Here is a 26,946-nt window from a genome sequence, read left to right on the forward strand (position 1 = left end):
TACCTGAAACATAGCATTTTGTTTTAGAGAAAGCTCTCCCAAATATTGTTCTTCTGAAATTTCATACTATATGTCTTGATGAGTTTGGAGTGATACAATGAGCTAGGTACTTGTTTCGGTCAAAACTTACTTAATTTCCCGTTGTTTGAAAACCTCAGGATGCCAACATCTTACCCTAGCTACCCCAGAGAAACTAACCAAAGTATTTGTTACAAAGGGGTTGTTTTGTTGAACAAGCTCTTCTCAAGTGAGTATTTTATTTCAGCATACAATAATCCAATCATTGAAGAGTAATTCTACTTTGTAAAAAGATTGATTATTTTGGAATATACCCATTTTTTGTTCTGGAAGAGCCTATCCAAGCAAAACTGTTTTCCTGGAATAGCTGATTACGCAACAGCTGTGTCAATCCACTTCTAAAGATGTGTAAAACCTCAGTATTCAAACATTGATTTCTCCCAGATCAGAAGAATTTCTAACTTTTAGAATTTGTTTCAGGTTATTCTTTAGCTAGGTGTATAATACATCTATACATCTAATCAGGAAAGATTTTTATTTGAAGAGGTAGTTACATAAATAATCTGTATTTTAAGACTGTTAAAAGAAATACGAATTTGGGATTTAATGTAAGTAAACTACCTTTACATCAGTGGGTAATACTACACTGTAAGCCACAGAACTTAAAGACGGACATATTTTGTTTCTAAAGTTGATGTACAAAATAAAATAATATTTTTAAAAAGATACAAAGATGCAAGTTAAACTTTAAAATGATAAGGTACACATCTTCAGTTAATAATTTTTGTCTTACATTAATTTATACGCACAATCTATTTATACAGTAGCATTTACTGATGTCTTTTTAAGTAATGTTTTGCTACCAGAAGACATCTTCCTCTCCCAAAAGCAAACAAAACACCCTGTGAATAAGGAAAAAAACTCTTTTAGCATTCCTTTTCTATTCAACTTTCTCCATATTTTGACTCCCTTTGTTTTCACAATTGAACAGGGATGGACAGGGAAATTGGACAGGCAAATGAAAATAAAAGCCAAGTGGTTGGGTTTTTTATTTACTATTAAACCAGATGGCACAGTAACAAATGCAGATAAGGTACTGGACAAACAAACCCTTCCTCGGATCACACCTGTGCCTTAAAGTATGGTCATTTTTTACCACTATATCAGTCTAGTATCAGATTCTCCTCACAAACCTTTCCTCACTTACTGCCTCAAATTAGCTTGGTCATCAGACTGGATCACTATCCAGCCTGGAACAAAAAGAATGGGAAAGGGAAAAGGGTACAGAGAAGAAACCCTTGGAATAATACTTGGAAAGAAAAATATTAAGTAACTGGAAATGCTTGTCTTTTAAAAAGCACTATACAAGAAAAGATGCTTTTCTGAGATAATTTTTTCCCTTTCTTTTGATACTGGCTGTAGCAGAAACTGTCATCTGTTTTTTAAAGAGCACCTATTTTTCTGCTGGGCAGATCACATACAACCTCACCTTACAGGTGCTGCACACTCTTGCTTTGTTCCAGTAGAACATGTGCTCAATTTTACGTAAGTATACTCCCTGTGAATTAATGTCAACAGATAATAAACTGTTTGATGCAAAAAAGCTTTGTTTAACATTATTTAAAAGAATTTTTGGTAGGATTCCCAGGCGGGATTTTTACAGACATTTTCCCACAGAAGATGGGCAATTAGACAGTATGAAAAGTGACTTCCAGTTCTCAAAGTTTCGTTTCATTTGGGAGCCAATATGATTTAGCGGCTAGACTAGTTTAAAAGACAAGGAGCCAGAACATTTTCAGGACGGCCGAGCCATTCACTGAATTACCTTGGGCTAATCACTTAACTGTTATGTTCTTTAGTGAAATCATCCATAATACTGGGTCAAAACACCCTCCCCCCCCAAAAAAACCTCATTGAGAAACAGATGCTTAAGTCTGGTTCAGTTCTCCAAAGTAAATAAATTACAAAAAAAAGCAAGACAAATATGGCATGAGAACAAGACATTCCTTTAGCAACCTAAGTCAAACTGAGATGCAGCTGCAATGAAAGGCTATTCAACTGCCATGTTGTATATCATTGAGCTAAAAGCCAGCACGAAATACACTCTGATGTCTATTTGATTATTAAATGCTTACTTTGAAACTAGAAGGCAAAATTCAGATTTCACTTATATAGCTACAACCTCAGTGACTTCAGAAAAAAACAGTGAAAATCCATGGAGTAGCATTCAGTGAAGTGGAGGCTAAACTTCATGCACACAAAAGATGACACTTTTAAGTCAAGGAAACAGGCATTGGCAGCACTCACTACTTTGCATTCGTGGTTGACATATGTGCTTACTTCAAAGCACTGTGCATTCTTATGGTACTCTATCTGAGAGAAAACAGTTGTCATAGCCATCGTTCTGATCTGGACACTAGCTCAGACTATCTCGTGGAAAACAGCAACACCACTGCCATAAAAAGATGCACAGCAAATGGAAAATTAATCTGGCAGTTAAGGCACAAGAACAGAGACCAGGAAACCACCCAGGTTCCAGATATGTCAGACACTTCCTGGATGATCTTGTGCATCTCATCAAATTTTGCTGTTCCAGTTTCCTCATCTACAAAATGGGTCTTGCAGCACTCTTTAAAGTAGTCCTGTGCTTTGAGGCCGTGGTGGAAAAAGGCTTAAAAGGTCTGCAGTTAAGGAGGAACTGTAAATTACTAACTATGGCAGCCTTACTCAGTTCTTTTCCTTTTCAGTTAGTGCATCATTCAGTTAATTTGGCATATCACTTGGAAACATTCTGCAGCAGAGGCATACACAGTTTAAATGCACCTACGTGTCATCCCAATTAATACTATGTCTGGCACAGAACGCACACGAATTTTCTACTTAAAAACATGCAGAAGCCCTGTACCCTACCGAAATGCAATGCAGTATGTGGAAAATCTAGTTTCAAACAATGTTACTTGCAGTGGTTCACAAACCGCAGGGACACAACGGTATTTTCAGCAAAGCAGTGTGCTTCTTTTCATAATCTTAAATCACAGCTACATGCTGCAATACTGCCACTTCGTACCTCAACAATAGAACTAGACCTAGCCACAGCACAGGGAGCCACTAGTGTATCACCTCAGCATACAAAGAGCCTCTCATGGCATCGAGCCAACAAAACAGTGTATTTCTGTGCCTGTATGTAGCTGGCAGTGGCAGAATAGATGGCAAAACAGCCCGACAGTCCCCTGCTGCTTTATTTACACCTCAGGGTTGTTGCAGTACAATGCCTGGGGACAGACCGAGCCCCGAATTGGACATTCTCAGCCCTGTGCTCTGGAGCTTGGCTGCATCCTTCATGTTTTCAGTCAAAAAACTCTTTTTGCTTTTATTTTTGCCTTTTTTTTTTTTTTGGGGGGGGGGAGGGGGGCAGTATGCATTGAGTGTACTGACTGTGTTCCCCTAACAAAACACCAGTTCAGAAGTTATTGCTGTGTTCCCTCATCTCACACTTGAACACGTTATTAAATCAAAGCCTAACATGTTCAAGGAGCTAATGCCATCTAAAGGCTAATAAGCTGAACTACAGTATACGCTCACTAGCCTCCTAACCATGAGGAAAACCACTGCATCTAACAGCTACAGATTTTCAGTTATTCTGTTGCTGAGAACAGCGGAGGCATCAGAAGGCTTTAGCTGGAATGACAAAAAAAAAAAAAAAAAAAAATCTTATTACTCAGCAAGATTGTCTCATACAAAGCCCATCTCTTTGTATATGATTTTTATCCTGATTTTAATGATGGATATTATTTCATTGCACTTGCACTTACTTTAAGCAAAGTTGATAGTAGTATGAACTGCTGGTTATTTCAAAACGCATCAGAGGTCAAAGAATTAATATTCTGCAGCAATATTAAAGATTTATATATTTGAATTATGTTTTTTCTAACTTTGCTAAAAGACAGGCTTCTCCAATCTCATACAGGCTTCTTAAACATGAAGAAAACTACCTGGTTTCTAGAAGATCCTGACTTTCTGCTCCATTTAAGTGGAAGACTGAAAAATGCTTCTTCCCTGGTAACTTCTCCAGGTCTCTAAAATCAAATAATAATAAAATCAATCAGGCTGGTTAATTTAAAATTAAATTTTAAATACGCTTGCTTTACAATACAAATACTACAAAAGCAGTATTATTAAGCAGTATGGACTTTCTGTTCAAGCTATAAGGAAAGTCAAGCTGCTGAACGATTAATCTGTTTGCTGAAGTGTTAAATTTGTTTTTGACAAGCATCTTTTTCTGCAAGCAAGGTGGCAGTATTTTCTTCATTTCTGTTTATTCATCTAGCTCACTTAAATGAAATATCCCAGCTGATTTTTTTTCATTATTTCCATCCATACATAAAAAACAGATGGAAAGCACAGGATGGTCTCTACTAGTTCTACACACTTGAAAGGCTGAGTGATCAAACCAATTAAACTCTCTTGTTACAAATAAACTTCCATTTTTTATTTAAATATTTTTCAATGCAAAACATACTTAGATAATCTCCTTAAGAAGAAAGTTCAAATACATTTATAGTAATCTTATTTATCTAAATGCAACTACAGAAGGTTTTTTTCATGATTTTCTTTCAATTCACGTATTTATCCACTAGGATATGAATCACAAGTACAAGTGTAATGATTATCTAGTAAAAAAAGAAGTGTAACAGTCCTCATCTTCTAAAATAGTAAAATGTATGTAAAAATTAAGAATCCATATAAATGTTGTTAGAGTCTGAAATGTCTCAGATGTGTGTAGATAAAGCATGCCCTCTTTGTTAGCAAAAAGAAATGCTAAATTATGCATAAAGACTATAATCAGCACATTTTAATGGTTACCAATCAGTGAAAAATCAGTCTTTAAGAAAAAATACAACTGTAATTCAAGATTAAAAGCAATCATTTAAATCAAAGTTACTGTTCACTGATTTGATTCATTTTCATGATGGCTGATTTAAACCACTCATCTAATATATGTTACTGTTTGTTCATCCTGAGCTACAGAAAATATTTTTTCTGGTTTTGAAACAAGATACTGCTGCCAGACTCCTCATTTTTTCTATCTGTAGTCACACATTTACTTCTGTGAACAGGGTTATGTCCCTTCACTTCCTAACCTGCACCATGGACTCCCCCTGTCCACCTTTTACTGATTTGCAGCCAAGCGGTGAGCTGCACCAGTTCCCTGATCCAGATGAAACAAATTTGTTGAAAACAACAGCAGATTACTTTCTATGAAGGACAGTGTAGGCACATGAGGAGGGAGCTGGAGGAAACTTGGGGAAAAGGTGGAACCCTTTTTCTGTAACAGTCTTGTGGTGGGTTGACCCTGGTTGGATGCCAGGTGCCCACCAAAGCTGCTCTATCACTGCCCTCCTCAGCTGGACAGGGGAGAGGAAATATAACGAAAGGCTCGTGGGTCAAGATAAGGACAGGGAGATCATTCACCAACTACTATCATGGGCAAAACAGACTCCATGTGGGGAAAATAATTTAATTTATTACCAATCAAAATCAGAGCAGGATAATAAGAAAACAAAAACCTAAATCTTAAAACACCTTTCCCCACCCCTCCCTTCTTCCTGGGCTTAACTTTACTCCTGTTTTTTTCTACAACCTCCCCTCCAGCAGCACAGCGGGATGGGGAATGGGAGTCGTGGTCAGTTCATCACATGTTATTTCAGCTGCTCCTTCCTCCTCAGGGGGAGGACTACTCACACTCTTTCCCTGGTCCAGTGTGGGGAACCTCCCACAGGAGACAGTCCTCTACGAGCTTCTCCAACATGAGTCCTTCCCATGGGCTGCAGTTCTTCACCAACTGCTCCAGCGTGGATTCTTTCCATGAGGTGCAGTCCTTCAGGAACAGGCTGCTCCAGCGTGGGTCCCTCATGGGGTCACAAGTCCTGCCAGCAAACCTGCTCCAGTGTGGGCTCATCTCTCCACAGTCCACAGATCCTGCCAGGAGCCCGCTCCAGCGCAGGCTTCCCACAGGTTCACAGCCTCCTTTGGGTGCACCCACCTGCTCCAGTGTGGGGTCCTCCACGGGGTGTAGGCAGACACATGCTCCACCGTTAACCTCCATGGGCTGCAGGGCCACAGCCTGCCTCACCATAGTCTTCACCACAGGCTGCAGGGGAATATCTGCTCTGGTGCCTGGAGCATCTCCTCCCCCTCCTTCTCACTGACCTTGGTGTCTGCAGAGGTGTTGCTCTCACATATTCTCACTTCTCTCTCCCACTGCAGGCTTTTCCCCCCCTTTTAAAATGTGTTATCCCAGAGGCACTACCACTGTCACTGATGGACTTGGCCTTGGCCAGCGGCGGGTCCGTCTTGGAGCCAGCTGGCATTGGCTCTGTCGGACATGGGGGAAGCTTCTAGTTGCTTCTCAGAGAAGCCACCCCTGTAGCCCTGCCGCTACCAAAACCTTGCCACACAAACTCAATACGAGTCTATGTTAGTATAACAAAACTGGGGAAAGTACACTTTTTGGGTACAACGTAACTGTTCACATTAGCTACAGCAATATCCTACACCAATTTTATTCTAATTACTCATGTTTTGTCTTTATACAACTAAAGACATTATTTTAAATAGATATGGCTTTGCCATTTTCCTTCCTGCCAGTTTTCTTGGCCTCAGAGCATACTTCGACATCACACAGCACTCCAGACCCCTCATCTAACTCCATAGCTATACTAGAATCCTATATTAATGCATGTGATGTTTCTCTACATATGTGCCAACTACCTTGCAAACTTCTCTCTGTGGCCTTCTGTTCTCTTCTGATCATTCAATACCTCAGGTCACAAATTTGGCTTTGAATTAATCGAAGGTTTAGAGATAGACTTACATCTTCCCACTTCAAAGTCAAAACCTGACCGTGAAAGGCATTCTAAACTCATAAAGACAAACCCTTCATTTAGCATTAAGACTATCACTTTTACCCTAGTTTGCAAAAAAAAAAAAAAGAAAAAGAAAAAAAAGGGAAAAAAAAGATAGTTCATACTGTTTGCTTGATTATCTGTTTGTTTCTTCTCTTCTGTCTCACACATGTTTGTTATCAATCCACAAATTGTCAACAAATATGACAGACAAATAGAAGTCTCTGTGACGGTAAGATTCTCTAAGCATCATAAAAATCAATGTTCAAGCCGAGAAGAAAGACCCAAATTACTGTCACTGCCGAACACTGAAGTTACCTATCCTGTTTGGCTTCCTGGCTGGATAATGAGCACATGCCAAGTCCCTCAGCACAAAACCACAATGTATTTCAGAATCAGGCATGATACCTGCTACCTCTTGTTTGGCTAGGCCTTTGGGAGCACAGAGGGAAGATGAACGTATTACAGGGCATGTCAGAGAGCTTAAAGTCTAATGGGGTGCCAGAGCAATGTGTGTGGCATCTAGAAATACAGAAACACAGCAGGAAGCTCGTGCTAGTGTTGTGGCAGGGCAGGGGTACAGGTGATGTAAAGACAGAAGACACAAAACTATGTCTTCACAGGATTCAGTATTTCTGTTGCTGCAACCATTTGTGACTTCCAAAACCTTTTAAATTAGTTTCCTTGTCTCACCTCTCAATATTTCTTGACTACACAAACCTATGACTTCAGACCAACATCTTCAAGACATTTTATGAAGAAGTGTTCCCCAAGGGTAGAAGGAACAGCTTTTACCACAATACGCTTTTTATCATTTCTTGTACTGAATGGTAACCATTTGTCTAAAAAAATCCAACCAAGGAAAATTTTCTACCCCAAATTAGAGACTGCAATGGGATATTCTGGCCAGAATCGCAGAACACACCTCCTACAGCAGCATCAAAAATACTTCTGGTAAAGAATTAAGAAATGTGACCATCCTGTCACATGTAGCCCTTTTATCCTGTCTTTTTCATTCTGTATGTGGGACAGTGTTAATCAGTTGCTCTCACGGGAATTCATTCCACGAACTCAAAGCAACCCTTCTGTTGCTTGCCCTATTGTGCTGAGATATTGAGCTGCTGACTGTGCCACCAGCACATCATTTTTTAGGTACTGCCCACCTGAATGTTAAGCACCTCAAATCTGATGCGGTATTAAATCCGCATGGAAGGAATGCAGTTCAACCATCAGGCTGGGGTTCTAGCCTTGACCAAAAGTCTCCAGAAGGCAAAATGTGACGATTACTACATTTTTGAAGAATAATAGTCTGCATTTTTGGAGTACCCTGAGATGTAATGAAGCAATACAGATCCTGTGACTGTATGATCTTTGACTCATACACAGAGCACAAAGATGCAGTCAGCTGTAAATAGTATGCAGGAGTAATGCAACCATTACTGTATTCTGCTATGGTTGCACTGCTATTCTGCAAGGTGGACGTGAAATCCAGGTCTGTCCTTCATCAGCAGAATTAAAAAAAAGTTTCTCAACACACAGAGATCCATAAATAAAGTGGTTTACGCTGAAGATGCTCTTACCTTCTATATTTAAGCCTGATCTATCACTCACTAATGGCAATAAAAATCTTCCTACTGACTCATTTAAATGTTGCACTGAAGTATTTATGCTACCTCTCATGCCAGGAAAAGTTTATTTTTTCCTTTCAACAGGTAACAGAATTACTTGCTGTTCAATTATTTTGTGTATATATATATATATATATATATATATATATATATGTTAAAGCTTCTGCATAAGGGGCATAACTGGTTTGTAGATGTCAGTATGAACACAACCTGGATAAGTGTGACGGATTAAGGGCATGGACTCCGACTGGGGATAAACCGAAGACGTTCATTGTTCGCTACAGCCTCATTATATACTTGTCTCTACCAGCACACGGCGCCACTAAGCCAGCCGTGATTGGTGCACAGGCAGTGTCCGCGCGCCACCGCCGCTGACCCCATTGGCTGCTGTCCCGCAGGCTTGCGCTCCTGCTCCTCTCCTGTCTAAGGGTCGGCACCCGTTTACTTCCCTGTGATCTCCCTTCACTCTCGTTCAAGGCTCAGGGCAGGAGCTGCCTGAATCCTGTTAATTCTTTCCATCCCTTCTCTCCTTGTTCCTCCTCAGATAAGGAATTGTAAACATTCACAAAAGACTCCAAAACCAAGTAATCGTGATTTGTCACCTGACGGGGAACCAATTTTGCCATGGAAGGATTAAACTAAAACATTGAGCGGGCCATTTAGATTTCATACGAGGGGTTTGGGACAACTCTAACATGCTTGGTCTCTCAGGCTGAAGTTTGACAAGGATCTGGCCTGGCACTACACCGGAACGAAAAGCTGTCACCTCCTCTTCATCTATTTTCTCCTTCCCACCTTCTCCTTCTCCTAGTGTTTGCGCAGCAAGTGCTCAACAAAATAGTTTGAAGACCTGATCTCACTGAAAAAATATTGCAGGGGAACGCTTGGCTGTCAGCTGGGTCAGTTTTCTCAGTGTGCTTCACTGTTCGGCACAAACACAGGCACACAGAGGCACGACCAGCTTAAACGCATACTTTACTGTAACTTTGGAAACCTAAGGCCAGATGGGGATAAATGACTTAGACCAGATTGTTCTGTGGCCTACTGTCTTCAGAAGTACTGTTCACCTGTTAGCTGGTGTTTAACACGCACAGAAAAGGTAGACTGAACTGTGTAGCAAAATTTTACAGTTGAATAAACTGCTCTAAAGGCCAAGGAAATGTTCTTAGCCTTGTCCTTTGTGTAGACCCTCCCAACCCAGTTGTGCAGATCATGTAGGAAAATGACAGAAAATAACAGTGATTAATTAATAACAGGTGCTGAATAAGGTAAATAAGATTAGAACTAGGATTGTTTGAATTTTACTTATTGCTTAAGTCTTAAATAAATTTGTGCCTTATAAATACTTGATGTAAGAAGTTCTCAGAATTGTAACCATATAGGGCTAGTAGGAAAGATAATTTTGTGCACGAGGACCTGGAGATGACCCGAAACCAAAAACAAGAATTGGAACCAGAAAGATGAAGCCAGCTGAATAAAGGATTGCGACCGGACTTAATAAGTGGTGAATATGAAGAATTGAAAGGTCGAGTGAAAATTTACAAAGACTTTGGACTCTGTATATTGATAAAGAAAAGGTATAAAACCTGCAAGGATTTGGAATTCCATTGCCACACAGTTGGGGTGTTTGCCCAACTCTGAGTTGTTATAAAGCAAACCCAGAGATACTCACATCTGCGTCAAGTGATTTATTTCCTTGAACAAACTGCACCTTACCAGTTAAGCCTAAGAGTTTATATAACTTCACACTCTATTTCAACCAAAAGTGGTCATTCAAGATAAAGAAAAAAGTTTCATAATGGACTACTAAGCAAATAGGTAAACTATTTTTTTTTTTTTTTTTAACGAGACCATACTTCTGTTTGTGGGGGTTTTTTGTTTGTTTGTTTATTTTTTTTTTTACTGTGACCCCGTAAGCATCAGGCTTTATCACTAGCTACCTTGAAGTATTTATTTATTCCATTAATTGCCCCAAACACTTTGGCTTGATCATGTGTTTTGAGTAACGACTTCCTAGCTGGAATATGCATATTATTTGGGGGAAAAAAAAATAAATAAACTGCTACACACCTGCTTACTCTTCTCACAACCTTCCCACTACTGATTTACAGACATTTTACATATTTCTTCACCTCTGTTACAGCATTTCTCAGAAAGGGCAATGTGATATGAAAACAGACACTATTGCTGTAACAGCACACACATACCGAGCGCAGTTTAACAATTTCCCCCTTGGCAGCGAGGCCGGCCGATGTGATCGCCAAGTCCTCCCTCTCCTGTCAGAAATCCACCTGTCAGAAAATTACCTGTCAGTAAAACTCCTAAAAAAACCCGTTTCCCGTTACACCCCGCAGTCGGGAGCCTCGCAACCAGGCCAAGCCGCTGAGGAACCCGTATTCCCGGCGGCGGACCCGAGCGCTGCGACCTGCGGGGCGGGGGGAAGGGACGTTCCCCGGCTGTACCACTGCGTACCGCCTGCGGGTGGGGACATGAGGGGGCTGCCGCTCGCCTCGGCACCATCCGGCTGCTTAAAGCGACGATGCCCAGAGAAACAGCCCCGCGCTAAACGCCGCTCCCTCCTGCAGCTCCTGGCGTTCTCGCCGGTCGCCTCCTTCCCCCCCCCCCCGTGCGGCAAATGGTACGAGCCGCAGCAGCCCTCACAGGTGTGGTCGGTGGGACAAACCAACAGCGGGCGGGGGGGGGGAAGGGGAGGGCGGCGCGCCCGCGCGTGAGACGAAGAGTGATGAGAGGCGGCGAAGCGGGAAGGCGAGACCGGGACGGGGCTGGCAGCGGCCGCATCATCGGGCAGCGACGCGAGCAGAGCGGCCGCCGCGGGAGATTGAAGTGCCTGCACTGGGGCCGCGGCGAGGCGAGGCGGGGAAGGGAGGGGGCGGCGCCGCCGCCACCACCACCACCACCACCACCACCGTTGCTTGGAGAGAAGAGAGGAGGAGGAGGCCGCCCGCCCCTCCGCCCGTAAGTGCCAGTCAGCGGGTGCGGGGGAGTGTGCGGGCCCTGCCGCGCCGCGGCCCCTCCGGGTGGGGAGCGCGGCCCGACGGCTCCGACGCAGCGGTGCCCGCGCAGGGAGGGCCGCCGGGCAGGCAGGGCCCTCGTGGGTCTGCCTCTACTCCGGGAAGCCGCCGGGCTGCAGGCCGAGGAGCCGCCCTTGCCCGGGTGCCCGTCCCCGGCCCCTGCCGAGCCGCCCATGCCGGACTTACGGACTGGGAGGAGGTTTCTGGTGAACGGGTGCTGTCTGAAGCGGGAAAGGGGGGGCGAGAACTGCTCTGCTCTCTCCCAAGGTTGCAGTTCGAGGAGTACAGGCAGTCCCCCCCTCCCCTTTGCTGGCTCAGGCGTCGGCACAGGCAGGCCGTGAACTGAATCGCAAAACTAATCTTGATTTAGAAATAAAGTTTGAGGGTGGGTTTTTTTGGTTTTTGTTTGTTTTTTTTTTTTTTTTAGCTTGAGTCAGCTTCCTGAGCTGATTCAGTGTACGGGCAGCAGAAGCACTAACAGAGGTTGGTGCAGAGGAGGAACTCGTGGCTGGAGCTGCTGCTTGTGGTAGAAGTGCTGGTTTAAAGCGTTAATAAAGCTGCTTGCTAATTAGTACATCTATAATAACTCATGAGTTATAATTTGTCCATTCTTATCTTGATGGAGCATTTATTTTAATGTTGAGGTATTTCAGGTATATTTTGGTGAACTGATTTCTCCTTGTGCCTTAGAAGCTGTGTGTGTACAGGCAAGATTTCTTCAGGGAGAACTTCACCTTTTTAGAAATAGATTGCTTGTATTGCAGTGCTTGGAAAAAAAAAACCTGTAGGTCACCATTGCTTGATCGACTTCAGGAGTCAGTTGCAAAAAGAGCAGACTTTAGGAGGCTGACAACTATGACTTTAATTCTTTAATTTTGTTAGCGTATACAGTTATCAGAACTACATTTACGTTCTGTCACATACTGGATAACCCTGTGTGTTCTTGAGTCTAGCAGATGTGATGAAAGGCATTTGCCCTTCCCCTGACTGGCCTTTGGAATCATAATGACAAAATGTTTAAATATGAGGGAAAACAAATTTCTGAACATGTTAGAGGATAGTTCTGTCTCTAATCATGACAAATAGGGTGAGGAAAAATGAAATATTCCTAAGAAACTCTGTAACTGGACACTAGTTTGATAGGTCTTGAAAGGGCCAAATCACTTTTTTTCAATGGAAGAAGTACCTCTCACATGCAGGACTCTGCTAGTCTGAGTTTCTTAAGTGAATGTGGCAGCCAAGTCAGTGGCAGCAACTGTTTATAGTTCAGTCTTGTTAGCTGACCTTTCCCATCCACTGGTGAGAAGTTTGAGCTCTCCCTGCAGCCCCTCACTAGTATTTTTACCTCACTGTCCTTGTCTCAAGCATCCCTGTGCTGCCCAACCAGCTCTCTGTGTCTTGGAGGTTCAGATGACTCTTTACTTTCACTAATCTTGATTTCTATTCTCCTTCTCTACAGAGATCCCTGGGACATTGCTTTTGTTTCTGTAGACCAACTCCTTTCTGGCAAACCTGGGTTTCTGTTAGGAAAAAGGGATTTGTTACTGCTTACACAGAGCTGCTAAAGCACTAGGCTCAGCCTGGCTTGTAACTTCTGCTTACTCCATCAGTTGTTATTATATGCAGGCCTCAGTTCAAGTCACCACCTTCCCTGGTCTTATTACTGTTGGCTGAAAGTAAAAGTCTGGGTTTTTGTTCCTTCCGTCTTTGCCTCTCCATCTGGCATCTAAATTTGTTCATTTAAGCAAAGAAGAAACTGGTGGCATTTTATTTGTTGCTAATGCTACTGAGAGCTTTGTGGCTTTCCCTCCTGGGGGAAAGGATATCTGCTCTCATTTCTACCACAGTAGAAAAAGCCTTACAAGTTTGGAAAGCTTCCTTTCTTGTCACGTTTTGTGCACCAAAATCTCCTAAAGCCCGTTTACAATGCTATCTGAAATTTAGTTGTACAATGGTAGTAAAAAAGTTTGCTGCTTCTTGCCACTAAGAGTGGTATACAAAAAAAGTATATTAAAAGTATTGAACAGCTATGGCTGCTTTTTTAATCCCTTTTAAATTAAACCTACTTTTACTATCTCAGTTTTATTTCCATCTTTCCTGCAGGTGGATGGATTGAAAAAATAATCCTATAATCTAATCTGTTGGGGGGAAAACCCCCCAAAACCCCACCCCACAGACCACACCTGTCTATGGGTCAGGCGCCAGACATCCCCGTGTTGGTTATACGACTGAAAAGCTATTCCGGACCGAAGTGAGCCCGGCTGGGTGCAAGGCTAACGCGCCCCGACAGCGGAGCGCGGCGGCTGGCCCCGGCCCCTCCCGGCCGCTGCGTCCGGCGCTCGCTTCCTCCTCCGGGACTACCGCTCCCAGCAGCGCCCGGGCTGAAAGTGAAAACAAACGCCAGGTTACGTTTCGTTCCTCCCCTCCTTTCCCCGGCGGCAGCAGCAGCAGCAGCAGCAGCAGCACATGTCCTTTCTCTTTTGTTTTCCGCCCGGCAGGCCGGCTGCGGGAGCGCCGCGATCCGCCGTCCCGAGGGGGGACACTGAGACCGGGACCCCGCCGGAGCCGCCGCCCGGCCCTCGAGAGGAGCCTGGAAGCGACGGGTTTGACGGAGCTGGAAGTCCAGGCTGCGGAGTAAAACTTCGTAGTTTCTCTCCGCTGTTCCCACATGCAAGTTGCTAACGTGAGACCGGCTGCTTTTCCTCTTGCTGCTGCTGCCGCCGCTGCCGCCTCGAGTGCCGGGGGGCAGCGCTCTCCCGCCCGGCCCGCCGCCGTCTCCTTTGCCCGGCCCTGGAGCTGCTCGGGGGCGGTGAGCTGCCATGTGGGGCTAGGAAGGGTGCGGCGATCCTCCACGGCGTGAAGCGGTAAACATGGAGGCGGCGTGCAGAGGCGACGGCGGGGAGCAGAGTCATCGAGACGGCGGCATGGACGCCCCTGGGGACGCCTCTATGGACTGCTACTTGCGATCTCAGGGTTTGTACAGAAAGAGAGTTGCCAAGGATGGGTCCTGCCTTTTCAGGGCTGTGGCTGAGCAGGTAAGTGCTTGCGTGAAAGCATGGGAAGTGGGTCTCGTTAGTGGGCGATAATTAATGTTAAAATGCAGGCGAGGTTGGGTTAAGGCTACGCAGTCGTGTGCCAGGGAAAAAAACCCCACCATTTGCATCTTGCGGGGTGAGAAGTTCGATACGTACAGCTTTATTCCGACATTAAGAAATTGTTACCTGTTTTGACCTTCCGCTGCTGCCTCAGCGCTTTTTTTTCAGTGTAAAATTTCAACATTTGTGTACAACTGCTTTGTATGAGACCATTTAGAAAACGGAGTTTAGTGGAAAGAGCTGACACGGCTTGTTCTTAGTTTTGTTACTTAGTTTACTATAAAATCAGAGAAAGTTAATTTATTTTCAGTTCTTCCTGTTAAGTTCCCCTCCCCCACTTCAGTGTTACTGTTGAAGGAAAAAAGTGACAGCGTCATCTTGTCTTAAATACAAACAAACAGCAGTGGGAGCTCTGGTGCTTCTGGTTGTGGGAGCCCAGATTCCTGTGCTAATTATACACAGTTCACTTTTTTTTTCTTTTAAAATTACTTTCCCCACTGAATTTATAAGTTCAGGCAAGCAAACACTATTGATGTGGAGTGGGGTTTTTTTGTATCGAGGGAATAAGCAATGAATATACACTGATATTCTGATTTTTTTTTTTTTTAATATAAATAGGTTTCGCCCACATTGCAGTGTATATAGAACTTTTTTCAACTAGTAATTAAATTTTTAACATCCCATTCTTATTTTATTAAAGGGAAGGTCTTTAATTCAGAGTTAGTAGGTATTTATCCACAAATTTGGCCTAATCTCTGTACTCTTTATGCAGAAAAACTGAACTGATCTGAATTTGGAGGTGTTTTAAAGTGAGGGTAGTGTGTAAGGATTGCAAGACAGGCTGGATTGACTTAAATTGACTGGAACTTGCCTATGTTGTAGTGAGGATGCAAAGTCATGTTGGAGATAACTCTGAACCTATGATGAAAATGGTATTTTTCCCAGTAGAAATTTGAACAGGAGTTAGAATGCAGGTGGCATATTGAGATCTGAATTCCTGGCTTCCAGATCGGTATTTGGGCAACACCTTCTAAAGCAGGAGAAAGTAAGCCTGCACTCTCTTAGGTTTGGTTGGATTTCATTTGAACAAGTGCATGTTGGTAGTTGATTTCCTCATCCGCCTCTGCAGTAACTTACTTCTTCAGTTAAGGTCCTTTACAAAGGAGTTGGTTAAAGAATGACAGCAAGTGCTGTTCATTTCACTCAGTAAACCCTCATAAAATTGAACGTTTGAATTTCGTACTTCTGTGAATTCTGCAGTTACTTTATTTTTGATTACGTGATTGAGGTGTCACCCGCATGAAGATGTTCTTACTGAATGAATAAGCATTTTAAGTATTCTTAAAAATAAAACTAGAGTATTTCCAAGCCTGTGTTTGGACAGCAGTCATTGATTATTTGTGACCCATCATCAGAACTCCTAAGAACCAGTGTCACTTTTTTCTCTTTCTCCCTTTGTAGGTGTTACACTCTCAGTCTCGGCATATTGATGTTAGGATGGCTTGTGTAGACTATCTTCGGAAAAATAGGGAGAAATTTGAAGCAGTAAGTATTTTTGTTTTCTTCGTAAGCATTTAAAAATGTTACTTTATTCCTTCCACTTTTCAAAGGTGTATTCTGCTGTTTGTGACAGTATTCATCATAGCCATAAATTAATTGATGCTTTTTAAAGGGAGTGCTCTTTACGTTAATTGGCACATGTGTGCTAGTAACTAGTTTTCGTTAGCCTGGAGAAAGACCTTATACTGCTTGGACTGGAGGGATGTGGGGTGGGAAGAGTTTTTAATGCTCATTAAAAAACAAACCAAACTTTCTTAAACTTCAGTGGTCTGTCGTGGAGCTATCGCAATCTGGATTTTATTTTAGTATAATGCCTGTTTTAATGAAGGTCATAAATTGTTCTTATCGTGCTATTTAATTGCATTTACAACATATAAGGGCTTTGATATTAGTGAAATTTGATTCAGGGTCTGCAATTTATTATGCATTGCCACTGTGTGTTTTTTTTTTTCTCAAAACATCTGTAATGAAGGTCTCCTTGGACCATAAAATATTTTTATATTGATCTATCTTTGGCCAATGTCATCAATTTTAACATCACAAAATCCTTTTTTCTTCCTTTTAAAAGAACAATAATAAATAATGATGCTCCTGTTTGTGTTTGTATGTGTTCTAGTGTGTGTCCCATTTAAATAATTTCCAGGATAGCCAAACCAAGTGTATGTCTAAGCATTTGTTGCTAGAGGATTATTACTCATCTCTCTTTTTCTGTTCTAAATTTACCCAGACCTGAAATAAAAAGGCTGTTTTAGAGCACATTGGCATAGGGAAGAGAAGGAAAGCAGGAATAAGGGTGTGTGTATTTGCTATAACTTCTGACAAAGTGCCCTATGATCAAATGTATCTGATCATTTTTAATGTGGGAGTTGTCAAGAATAAATGACATGAAATACAGGGAATCTCTGGCAGAATGCAGCTTTGGCTTGACTATTTCCATTTGCCAGGATTGTTTGTTTCTGGTCGACCTGAAGACTTAACTCTTGGATCTCTTTCCCTTCTTTTTTATTTTATTTTTTCACTGCTTTTTAATCCCTTTCTGTCCAGAATTACCCCACTCACTCCACTATCTGCTTCCCCACTTCTGTTTTCTTGTTGAACTGTGTAGTTTTTGGAAATACCACGACCCTTCTTGACTCTAAACGTGCGTTGTTTCCTCTCCCCAGTTCTGGCATCTTCTCAGTGGCATCTTTGTCAGCCCTAGCTGGTTTTACTATCTTGGTCTGTCTCCTCCAAAGTCCTGGTCTCACTGTTCTTTTTTTTTTTTTTTTTTTTTTTTTTTGCCTCAGACTTGATCCAAGCGGTATGACCTGTCCTCTGTCCATCTTTGCTGTCCTTCTTAAAGTCTCTCTTTTTTTTTTTTTTCTTTTGAAAAGTTCCTGTTATTTTTCAGAATCAGTGTTTCATCTACAGGGTTGAGGTGCTTCATATCTGCTCTCATTTCCTAGTGTTCCTACTCCCTCAGGTACCTCACTTCAGCTCTGCTGATCTCCTTTGCTCCCGAAATCTCTTACTATGCTTTGTGTTTTCCATCTGGGATATGGCATTGTTACCTTAGCTCTCTTTAAAAAAACCAAACAACAACAAACCAACAAGCCTGAAACAGCACAACAAATGCCTCTCTCCCTAGTCTTTTAGTTCAACTATTTATTCATCTGCCACCTCAGTAGTTAGGCTGTATTGATGTGTACTGGTCTTCCTCTTCTTTCTGTCTATTATAACCATTTCAGCTTGGATTTCTGTCTCTTTTGTTCCATTGATACTGCTATAACCAAAGTTTCAGGTGACAGTGTGTAACCATTAATTTTCATCCTTTCTTGAAGGGTTACCTTTGATTGCTGCTGTCTTACATTCATTCTCTTTTTTTAACTCTTCAGTTTCCTATGAGACCTTTCTGCTGCCCTTCTTTTCTTCCTCTGGCATTATCATTAGGTCATTTAATTTTGACACACAAAACAACTGCTGTCTATGATCATGTTTTACTGATCCACCTTTTAACTTCGTACCTCATCGGCTTCTGTCTAAATTAAAAATTTTGGCCAGACGTTTTGATTCTTCTCATGAACAACGCTGTCCAGCCAGGTTCAAAATGGCTAAAGCAGAACTTTTAATCTCACTATTCCGCTCAGTTTTCCTTATTACCTTGTTTCTTAATCACTGAGGGTAAAGAGGCCATCCAACTTGTAGCTGAAGTTCATAATGGGAATTACTTCTTTGAACCTTTATGGATCTTTATTTTGACTAACTCAAGAAGATTGTGTCTAAATAGCATTTTTGTTTTTAAATACTGTGTCTCTGTTGGCCAGCGTGGCTGAAATACTTTGGGGTTAGTGTGTCTCAATTACTGCAGCATCTTTCTCTGGACTTGACAAATGGGAACTTGGCCTCTTCGTGCATGTTAAGGAGTGCAGCTGAAGGTTTACTTTCTTAGCCTGACAGTGTAGCCCGATTATTTGCATCCTTTCACTGAAAGTAAAAGCAGTTTGTTTGAAGTGATACAGAGAAGAGGAAAAAGTGCTTTATGATTTGCTGCTACTATATCTTATCACTGCTTCGGTACTACAGAAATGTGACTCCTATTGCTGGTTGTTGATTGCTGCCTATTTCTTCTAATGAGGTGCTTGAATAAGGCCACATGTGCTCTCTCCAGTGATGCTATGCACACCTGAGAGGCATTGTCCATGAACATCTACTTGACAGCATCTTTGCTTGCTTTCAGATTTCCCATTTGGCTGCTGGATTTCTTTTTGTTTGTTTGTTTTGTCTTTGATTGTGTGATGACTCCGAAAGCTGTTTATGTGGTTATTTTCTGGAATGCAGACCTATATGTTTGGTAACTTATTCATTCATCTCTACATCACTTTATACTTAGATTGTAAGCTCTTGGAAGGCAGGACAGTCTTAAATTTCCAATGGTATATTCCCGTTGGTACAGTGGGTCACAGACTGGGATTTCCATATCCTACGCTAATAAAAATAATGAACGGTTACTTTTTTTTTAATTACAGTTCATAGAGGGGCCATTTGAAGAGTATTTAAAATGTTTGGAAAATCCACAGGTATGTTAAACTTGATTCATAATAGAAAGCAGTAGTTTTGTTGAAGTTGATGGGTAATTGGGTTTTTTTTTTTTCCTCACAAATGTTTTTCACTCAGCTTCAGAGGTCTTTGAATTATGTGAATATATACTTTTATGCGTGTATTCTCTGTTGTAAAATGATTTGGGGAACTCTTTGTGTGTGTTTTGGTTTAAACCTGTTATTCCTCAAAATTGTATCCAAACCTTTCTAGCCTCTGCAAATGCCAACAGTGTGGCTAGCACTTTCCTGAAGACAGCTTGGATAAAGGCCTAAAAGTTTAGGTGATGAAAAGACAGTTACTGATGTACTGATGTAAGGGATATTATAAACAGTAGCCACAGGCTCTTAATGAAGATACTGATTTGAAGCAAAATTATTATTTCCCCCCCTGTTTATTTTTGTTAGGGAGTTAATAGTTTGTCTAAGCTAAAGGGCGGGGAGAGGACTATCTAGTGCAATAGTGTAAAATCTGCTAATTTTTTAAAAGCGTTTGTATATAGATTATATCAAACTTTTCCCCTCTTAGAAATTAAAGCATGATTTTTATTTTTATTTTTTTCTCCTGCCATGCTTACAGTATCTCTAGTTAGAATGGCTGAGCAGATGGTTCTTTATTTCAGCTTGCAAAATCAATGGTGGAAGGGGAGAAAAAAGTGGGTGTTAGCCTATTCTGCTTCTGTCTTGCTTTGTTTATTCCAGGATTTTTAATCGCGAAGCTTTGTTAGTCAAATCTCGAGGTTTTATGCTATGCTAAATGGTAAATCCTGCCATTTTCCACTAGAACTTATGCTGCACTGAACTATGCCAATGTAAATGGTTTACAGCACTGCACTATGCGTTTAGAGAATGTCTTTCATGCATGTCTGCTAATGTTTAAAAAAATCTTTTTGAAAAGTAATACAGTAGTTTTTTTACGTGATCAGAGAGATTAATATTAAGTTATCCTAGATTTTAAAATTGTAATGAGAATTTTAAAAATTAAATTTAAAAAATTTTAAAAATTGGACTGCTACAAGTTTCTGCCCTAAACTTAATTTGAGTTGGTTTTAATTTAGTAAGTATTTAAAAAAAGAAAAGGGAAAAAAAAAAAGTTAAAAAAAACTTGAACAAAAAAACCCCAAACCTGTGAGAAGGGTCTAGTCACATCATACCGGAGGACACACGTACAGTTGTTAGGCTGGTAATGGAAGCAACAACTTTTATTTTTCTATGATTTGAGTCGGGGTTATGGTGTTACTGACATTTCACTGTTTAACAGCTTTAAAGGGCAGATTTTTGGTCTGTCTTCAGGTGTTGATACACAGCTGCTAGCATGAGAAATGCGACTATCACAAGTTTAATTTGGCTATTTGGAAGTGGTCTGTCTGCTTTGTGTTGGAGCACTTCACAAGACCATGTCAAGATACTTGTGTGGGAGTTATCTGCATGTTCGGCATGAGAGTTAAGCCTCGAGGTTCTTTTTCCTGTTCAGCTAAAGCTAAAGGCCCACAAAACCAGACAGTTTTGAAGGTAGAGAGTCACATTTTTAAAAGCACTTGGTAGATCTGACACTCACTTTTTTCAAATATCACTTTTGAAAAGGAAGACTACTGGTTAAGTTTAACACAAGAAAAAAAAGTAAAGAAACACTGTATTACATCTCAAAATCATACTCTTTAATGATGGATTTGCGTTTATGTGATTGGTTTTAGTTCTCTTTTTTCATACAGATCCATTTCTAATTTGGGAAGAAACCCAGTAGCTTGAACCTCTTAAGCACCTCACTGGAATAGTTATTGCTATTTCAAAAAACCTTCAAATACAATCAAAGTGTCTTGGCTGAACTCCAGACTCAGTGTTAATGTACTTATTTTTGACAATGATTTCTTGTTTCTCTTGAGCTAAACATAAGGAAGTGTAATAATTGTGTGTTTGAACTTAATTTTCTTCTGTTTTTTGTTTTTTGTTTTTTTTTTCAATACAGGAATGGGTTGGACAAGTAGAAATAAGTGCCCTTTCTCTTATGTACAAGTAAGAAAACCTTTAAATAAATTTTATTTAGATCAGTTCAGTTGTTCGTTAGTAAATCAGTTGGAATAGCAAGGATGGAATTGTATGTTATACTGTAGTTATCCAGAAAATTACAAATATGCTTTGAAAATTGCAGTGCTCAAGGTATTAAATAAAATTAGCAAAGTGAGCTTTGAAAATGACGTTTAATCTGGGATTTGAATACAGGTTTGCAATAGTCATGCATCTCACCTGTGCAGCTAGCTGTGGGTAGAGTCATACAGTTTGTATTTTGTTAGTTTTCATATCTTAATTTTTCTGTTAAAATTGCTTTTCTTTCTGTTTCTTACCTTCAGTATTAAGCCTATTGCTAAGCTGTGGGCTTCTTTATTGCCTCTGTAGAAATGCTGAGATGTAGCTTAGTGGTGTGAGTATTGTAGGCTGTATACTAGACGGCTGTTCTCCCATCACACTCCCCTGGTGTGAAGTTTTAAGTACTGATACAGAATACCTGGAGTACTGCTGTAGCTTATTCTTTCTGTCTAAATTTTCTTTTTTCCACTCTATTAGTATAGATGAGGTAGCATGAGTTTGTCAAGGGCCATAGCTTGAGCTATGCTTAAGAAATGTTTTGGTATTTGTGCATAGATAAATGCTCCTCTTGGTGATGAACAGTTTTGCTGATGAGTTTTTTATTAAATGTAATCCTAGATACTAATCTTTCTTCACAAAACAGTGTGAAACAATATGCTAAATATTTGTAATGGCTTTCTAATTACTGTGCAAGGGAGTGAGCAATGCACAGCCTCTCCTCTTTCTGTTGTTTGTAAACCAGTTAAACTTCAGTATTTCAAAGTGCTTACTGTAAATTAATTACTGTCGTTGTACTTTGACTCTTGATGAGACTGTTGATAAGAGGAAAGAAACAAACTAGTTAAATACTGCTTTCAATTACTTAGCGGTAAGTGTGGGAAACTGCAGGAAATTCTATCTTTGCATTTTATGTGGTTAATGGGACAGTTTAGAGTTGCACGTGCTGCATGGGTGGAAGAGGACTGAACTGAAAGTCAGAGTAAAGTTTGGCTCAAGAGGCTTAGAGAGAAGGTCTGATGGTTGGATTGAGCCAGGGTGTAGAGGGACGTAACTCAGTTTAACTCATGAAAATTGCATGCGTGATTACAACAGAACTGGATGGTCGTGATCTTCTGTTTGTTCTATTTCTGGCGATGAGAAAAGCATTCTTATGAAATAGAATCAGATATATTTTTTTGAAGTCATGATGCATTGGTATCCGGAACCACAGCTGATACATGAATACAGAGACAAATCCTGGTTGATAATAGTGTTTTTTAAATTTTCACTGGAAGTGTGAGGAGGCTTGTGGCGTAGTTGCAAGTATATATTAGTATTTCAGTGCAGAGTTGAACGCACGAGAACTGTTACTGCCATACTTGTTTTGGGAAGACTGGCTTCTATTAAAGAGGCAATTTGGAGGCTCTGGGAAAGTAGGAATGGTGATGGAGGTAGGGGAGAGAGTTCTTAGCTTCCCACATGCTGGCAGGCTGAAGGAAAGCAGAAGTACGAATTTCCTATTCTATGCCAAGTGGAGAAGTGAAAGGGTTTCAGACTTCAAGCATAGGCTAGAAATGCAGTATGAATAGGTTTGTTTTCATTTTCATTCCTCAGATCTGTCACAAGTATAATTTGGTTATCTAGTAAATCTTCCTTGCCTTCCTGAAGCAGGTGGGTCTCAGAACTATGAAATTCTTTTCTCCTCAGAATTTCTGTTTCGGAGTTGTTGTAGAAAGTTTTGTTGGTGGTGTTTTTTTTTTTTTTTTAATCTGAAAACTGCACCTGTGAATATACTTAATCATTTTGAAAGACTAATAAAAATTTTGCTTGTGTGAGCAAGGAAGAAGATGAAGGAAGTGATAGGTTGCTGAGCAAAGAATTCAAAGGGAGGATTACGGATAAAATAGGAGGATTAGGGATAAAAGAGAGAGAGAAAATAATAATTAAATTTAAGATCATGACAGGGATTGATTATAGCAGAAAAACAAGTAGCAAAGATTGATGGTCTTTTAGTTTTTAGAAAATAAGAAATCAAATAGCATGTCATGCCAGTGTCGGTTGTGGATTTTCCTGTATTTGTCACTTTACATCTGGTTCAACTTCTTATGTTTTTTAATCTAACAAGTTAAAAAACAATTATAAGTCTGGAATGTAAGTTCTGAATCTGCTTAACCGTAGTAGCTCAACTCTTCATTTATGGTATTTTTAATCCTTTTAAATGTAATGAGGTACCCAACCTCAGTTTGCAGTGATCATTTTCTAAACCTGTTTTGAAAAACTATATTAGACTGGTACCCTTGATGATGACTATCTGCCCACACTGCAACAGCATGCTGTCTGCTGTTTCGGTCCAAGCTTCCTAAAAAGTTTGTTTTTGTTCTCTCAGTTGAAGAGACAACAGAGGGGTTTCTTTGCCACTTTAAATCCAACGATTTAATGAATACAACCTGGTGTTAAGACTCCACACTTCATGGAGTCGTTACCCAAGGAGAAAGGGAAAGTGAGCCTTCTGTGTCTTTTTGGCAGTGCATTACTCATTTTAAAATGCAGAAAAAGAGTCATCTTGCTACCTAGGAAAAACTGAGACATGTGAAGGGCATGATTTTCAGAGGTGCTGGAGACCCTCAGGCAATGGCTGCTGATGGTCCGTCGGGCTTTTGGCATGCTCCTTAGCATGCTGTGGCAGCTGGACCACCGTTGGGGAGCAGAAGCGTTGTGAGGACCCTTCTGAGCTGAAGAACTTGCTTTGGGAGGCAAGGAGAGTTCCTGAGCACGGACATGGGTTGTGTTGTGGTCGGGCCTCTATGCCCAAAAGGGCTCTTGCGTGCATGTAATCAGTCGGCTAGTAGGGATTTAGCCTAAGCCGTTGCTCACCTTCTGGAAACTAAACCACTGTTTCCTGGCTCTGTTCATAAAACCAACCTGCTCTTTGTTCTGGTGGGTTTCCAAATGGCAAAGCGTAATGAATTTCTCCAGGACTGGGGAGCCATCACCTTTCTAGACACAGCTCCAGAAAGCTGTGTCTGGAAATCTGTTTTACTTGTCATTGGCTCTGTGCATGTTGTGCCAGCACATCTTATTCTAGTACATTCTTTCACAGAAGTAAGCCTTTTTTGACCAGCGATAGTTGTGCTCCTCTGCTTCAGTATTCTTTTCCAGTAGGTGTTTTCTGTGGTGATGTATATTCCGTGAACTTGACTTGAATATTCCATTTTTATTGAGATTAATGTTTAAATGAACTCTTAACTGCTACTTTTTTCCTCAGGAAAGATTTCATAATATACCGGGAACCAAATGCTTCTCCTTCACATGTAACTGAAAATGGCTTTTCTGATAAGGTAAAAAAAAAAAAATACAGCTGTTGTGAAAGGCTGAATTAAGACTACTTTATAAACAGCAAGTAGTTTCATGTGAGTCTTATTATTCAACACAATAAAATGTTCTGAGAATTCAATTTTAAATATGTACAAAAGAAATTAAGGTAGCTATTCTGTTAATATGTGCAGCCCTTCTTTTTAAAAAGATGGCCCATATTTGGGGTGTGATACATGTTCCTAGTAATCTAAGGTTCTGTAAAAGTCAATTTACAAGTGCTAACTGGCAGAGCTACCTCTGTCTGAATTCTTTTTGACTTTCGGACAAATTCTTTTTGGTTTAAAGGACACCCACTAAAGACTTTGATTGTTCTATTTGTACTTTGAGAACCTCAGAGATAACAAAGTGTGTTGGTACATGAAATTGAATTTAAAAGGCAGTGCTCATATGAAAAATCAAGTGAGATGCAAAACCTGAAATATGTGTGGTTTTTTTAATAGGTATTGCTGTGCTTCTCAAATGGAAACCACTATGATATTGTTTATCCCATAGAGTATTCAGAAAAGGCTGCTCTGTGCCAGTGTAAGTATTATGTGGTTAGTTAAGAGCATGTATTTTTACCAAAAATCTTAAATTAGTCACCGTCAGGTTATCATTTCCACAGGTTAGAGGAAAAGGCTCTGTATAAAAGTTTGTTACGATCATTCTTTAGTAGCTTAGTTTTCCATTTGGGTTGTCAATAACCGTATGATTTTGCAAGAGCATGAATTCTTACTGTCTCCTGGTTCTTGACAGAGCAGATTATATGCCAAGAGGAGATTTACCTGCTTCTTTGAATCTGGATGGTCTAATGTAAACATAAAATGTTGATGTACTAATTTATAATCTGTTGCATTGTCTTTGGTCAGCACTCTGGTTTTAATTTTGTTTTTCAGACTATATTAGCAAACTAATTGTTTATGTTAAAATTATCCTTGTGTGTGTAATTTGCCATAGAAATTATGGGATTGAACATGCAAACAATAACTGTCTTCATGGATTATTGTTTTCTTTAGTAGATTGCAGAAATGCCAAAAGGTCCTCAACAGGTTTGGTGGCAGATGGGTCACTGTGACAACTGCTACAAGGATTCTAATTCTTCATGAAATCTCTGCTTATGTGCAGAGTCAGAAGGCTAAGGCCAAATTTGCCTGTCAGGAGACCTGATTTCTAGTAGTTTCATGGATACCCATTAAGCCATAGTAGCTGCAGCTGGTTTTGCTTCTAATGCCTTCACTGTTTTGGTTAACAGATCAAAATGCTTGCTTGCTTTGATTGAAGTGATTTGAAATGCTTTTGTAATGGTGGTATAAAATCTCATTTACCTTGTAATTTGATTTTTACCCTTCCACTTTCTCCTCCTCTTCCCCAGCTCTGCTGTATGAGTTGCTTTATGAGAAAGTATTTGATACAGATGTAAAGAAAATCATAGCAGAACTTAGTGCTGTTGGTGTGACAGGGGAAAGCAATGGTAGCAGTGAAGTGTCTGCATCAGATTCAGAAGATGACAACTACAGGTAAAGGGGATTTAAAAGTTAGTGTAAGATGCTTCTGAGCAATACATGTTAATTGAGTTTTCTGAATTTGTGGTAGGTAGTAGAATTTAACAGGGTTGAAAACCTTTACAATTTACTAGGAAAAGAAACACGGAGAGGTAAGGTTAGAAGTATGAAAGGCTAAAATGTGTACCCTTCACTGTACCGAAGGACAGGGTTCTGGTTCATCTGTTTTTCCTGTGATCTAGCTTTGGGTCTCTTTACAGAATGGAATATTGCCATTGCAACATGTCCCTCTTCCTGTTTAAAATAGCTGAATCCCCTGGGAGAACTGTCAGTGTGCCAGTCTGGCATGGTAAACTCCTTGAGAATTCCTTGGCTCATTCTTGCAACTGAGTAGAGTTACAGGAATCTAATCCAACTTGTGTTGCTTCCACATCTGTGGGCTGAAATGCCTGCTTGAGATGTAGCTAATGCAGAAATACAGATGTAGCTTGCTCCGTTTTGTTCCTTGATCTTTATGAAAGGATTGTATTTGTGGGTTGGTGTTCCTTTTGCTGGACCTAGATGCTCTGGCTAGCTTTGAGGTTTTGACCTCCCGATTCCTTTAGCACAGTCAGTCTTTCACAGTGTCTTTTTTGCCATTACATATTGGCAGTTTTTCTTCTGTTTAACACTGTTCTTAAAACTCTAGCTTGTGTGGAATTCCATTGAAGCCAT

At 40.7% G+C, this 26,946-nt stretch overlaps 1 protein-coding gene across 2 annotated transcripts in view; it reads left to right on the forward strand.

The window, feature by feature from the left end:
• The first annotated feature begins 14,446 nt into the window (after positions 1-14,446).
• OTUD4 (OTU deubiquitinase 4) overlaps positions 14,447-26,946 on the forward strand; it is a 32,619-nt gene continuing 20,119 nt past the window's right edge. For both annotated transcript variants that reach the window (XM_086463939.1, XM_086463940.1), the window contains exons 1-7: positions 14,447-14,618; positions 16,140-16,223; positions 19,244-19,294; positions 21,279-21,325; positions 24,642-24,714; positions 25,192-25,273; positions 26,103-26,247. In XM_086463939.1, coding sequence (XP_086320065.1) covers positions 14,454-14,618; positions 16,140-16,223; positions 19,244-19,294; positions 21,279-21,325; positions 24,642-24,714; positions 25,192-25,273; positions 26,103-26,247 — 647 coding nt within the window. In that variant the 5' untranslated portion in view covers positions 14,447-14,453. The remainder of the gene's footprint in view (positions 14,619-16,139; positions 16,224-19,243; positions 19,295-21,278; positions 21,326-24,641; positions 24,715-25,191; positions 25,274-26,102; positions 26,248-26,946) is intronic.

This window comes from Leptosomus discolor, chromosome 4, assembly GCF_034619465.1.
Source record: "Leptosomus discolor isolate bLepDis1 chromosome 4, bLepDis1.hap2, whole genome shotgun sequence".
NCBI lineage: Eukaryota > Metazoa > Chordata > Aves > Leptosomiformes > Leptosomidae > Leptosomus > Leptosomus discolor.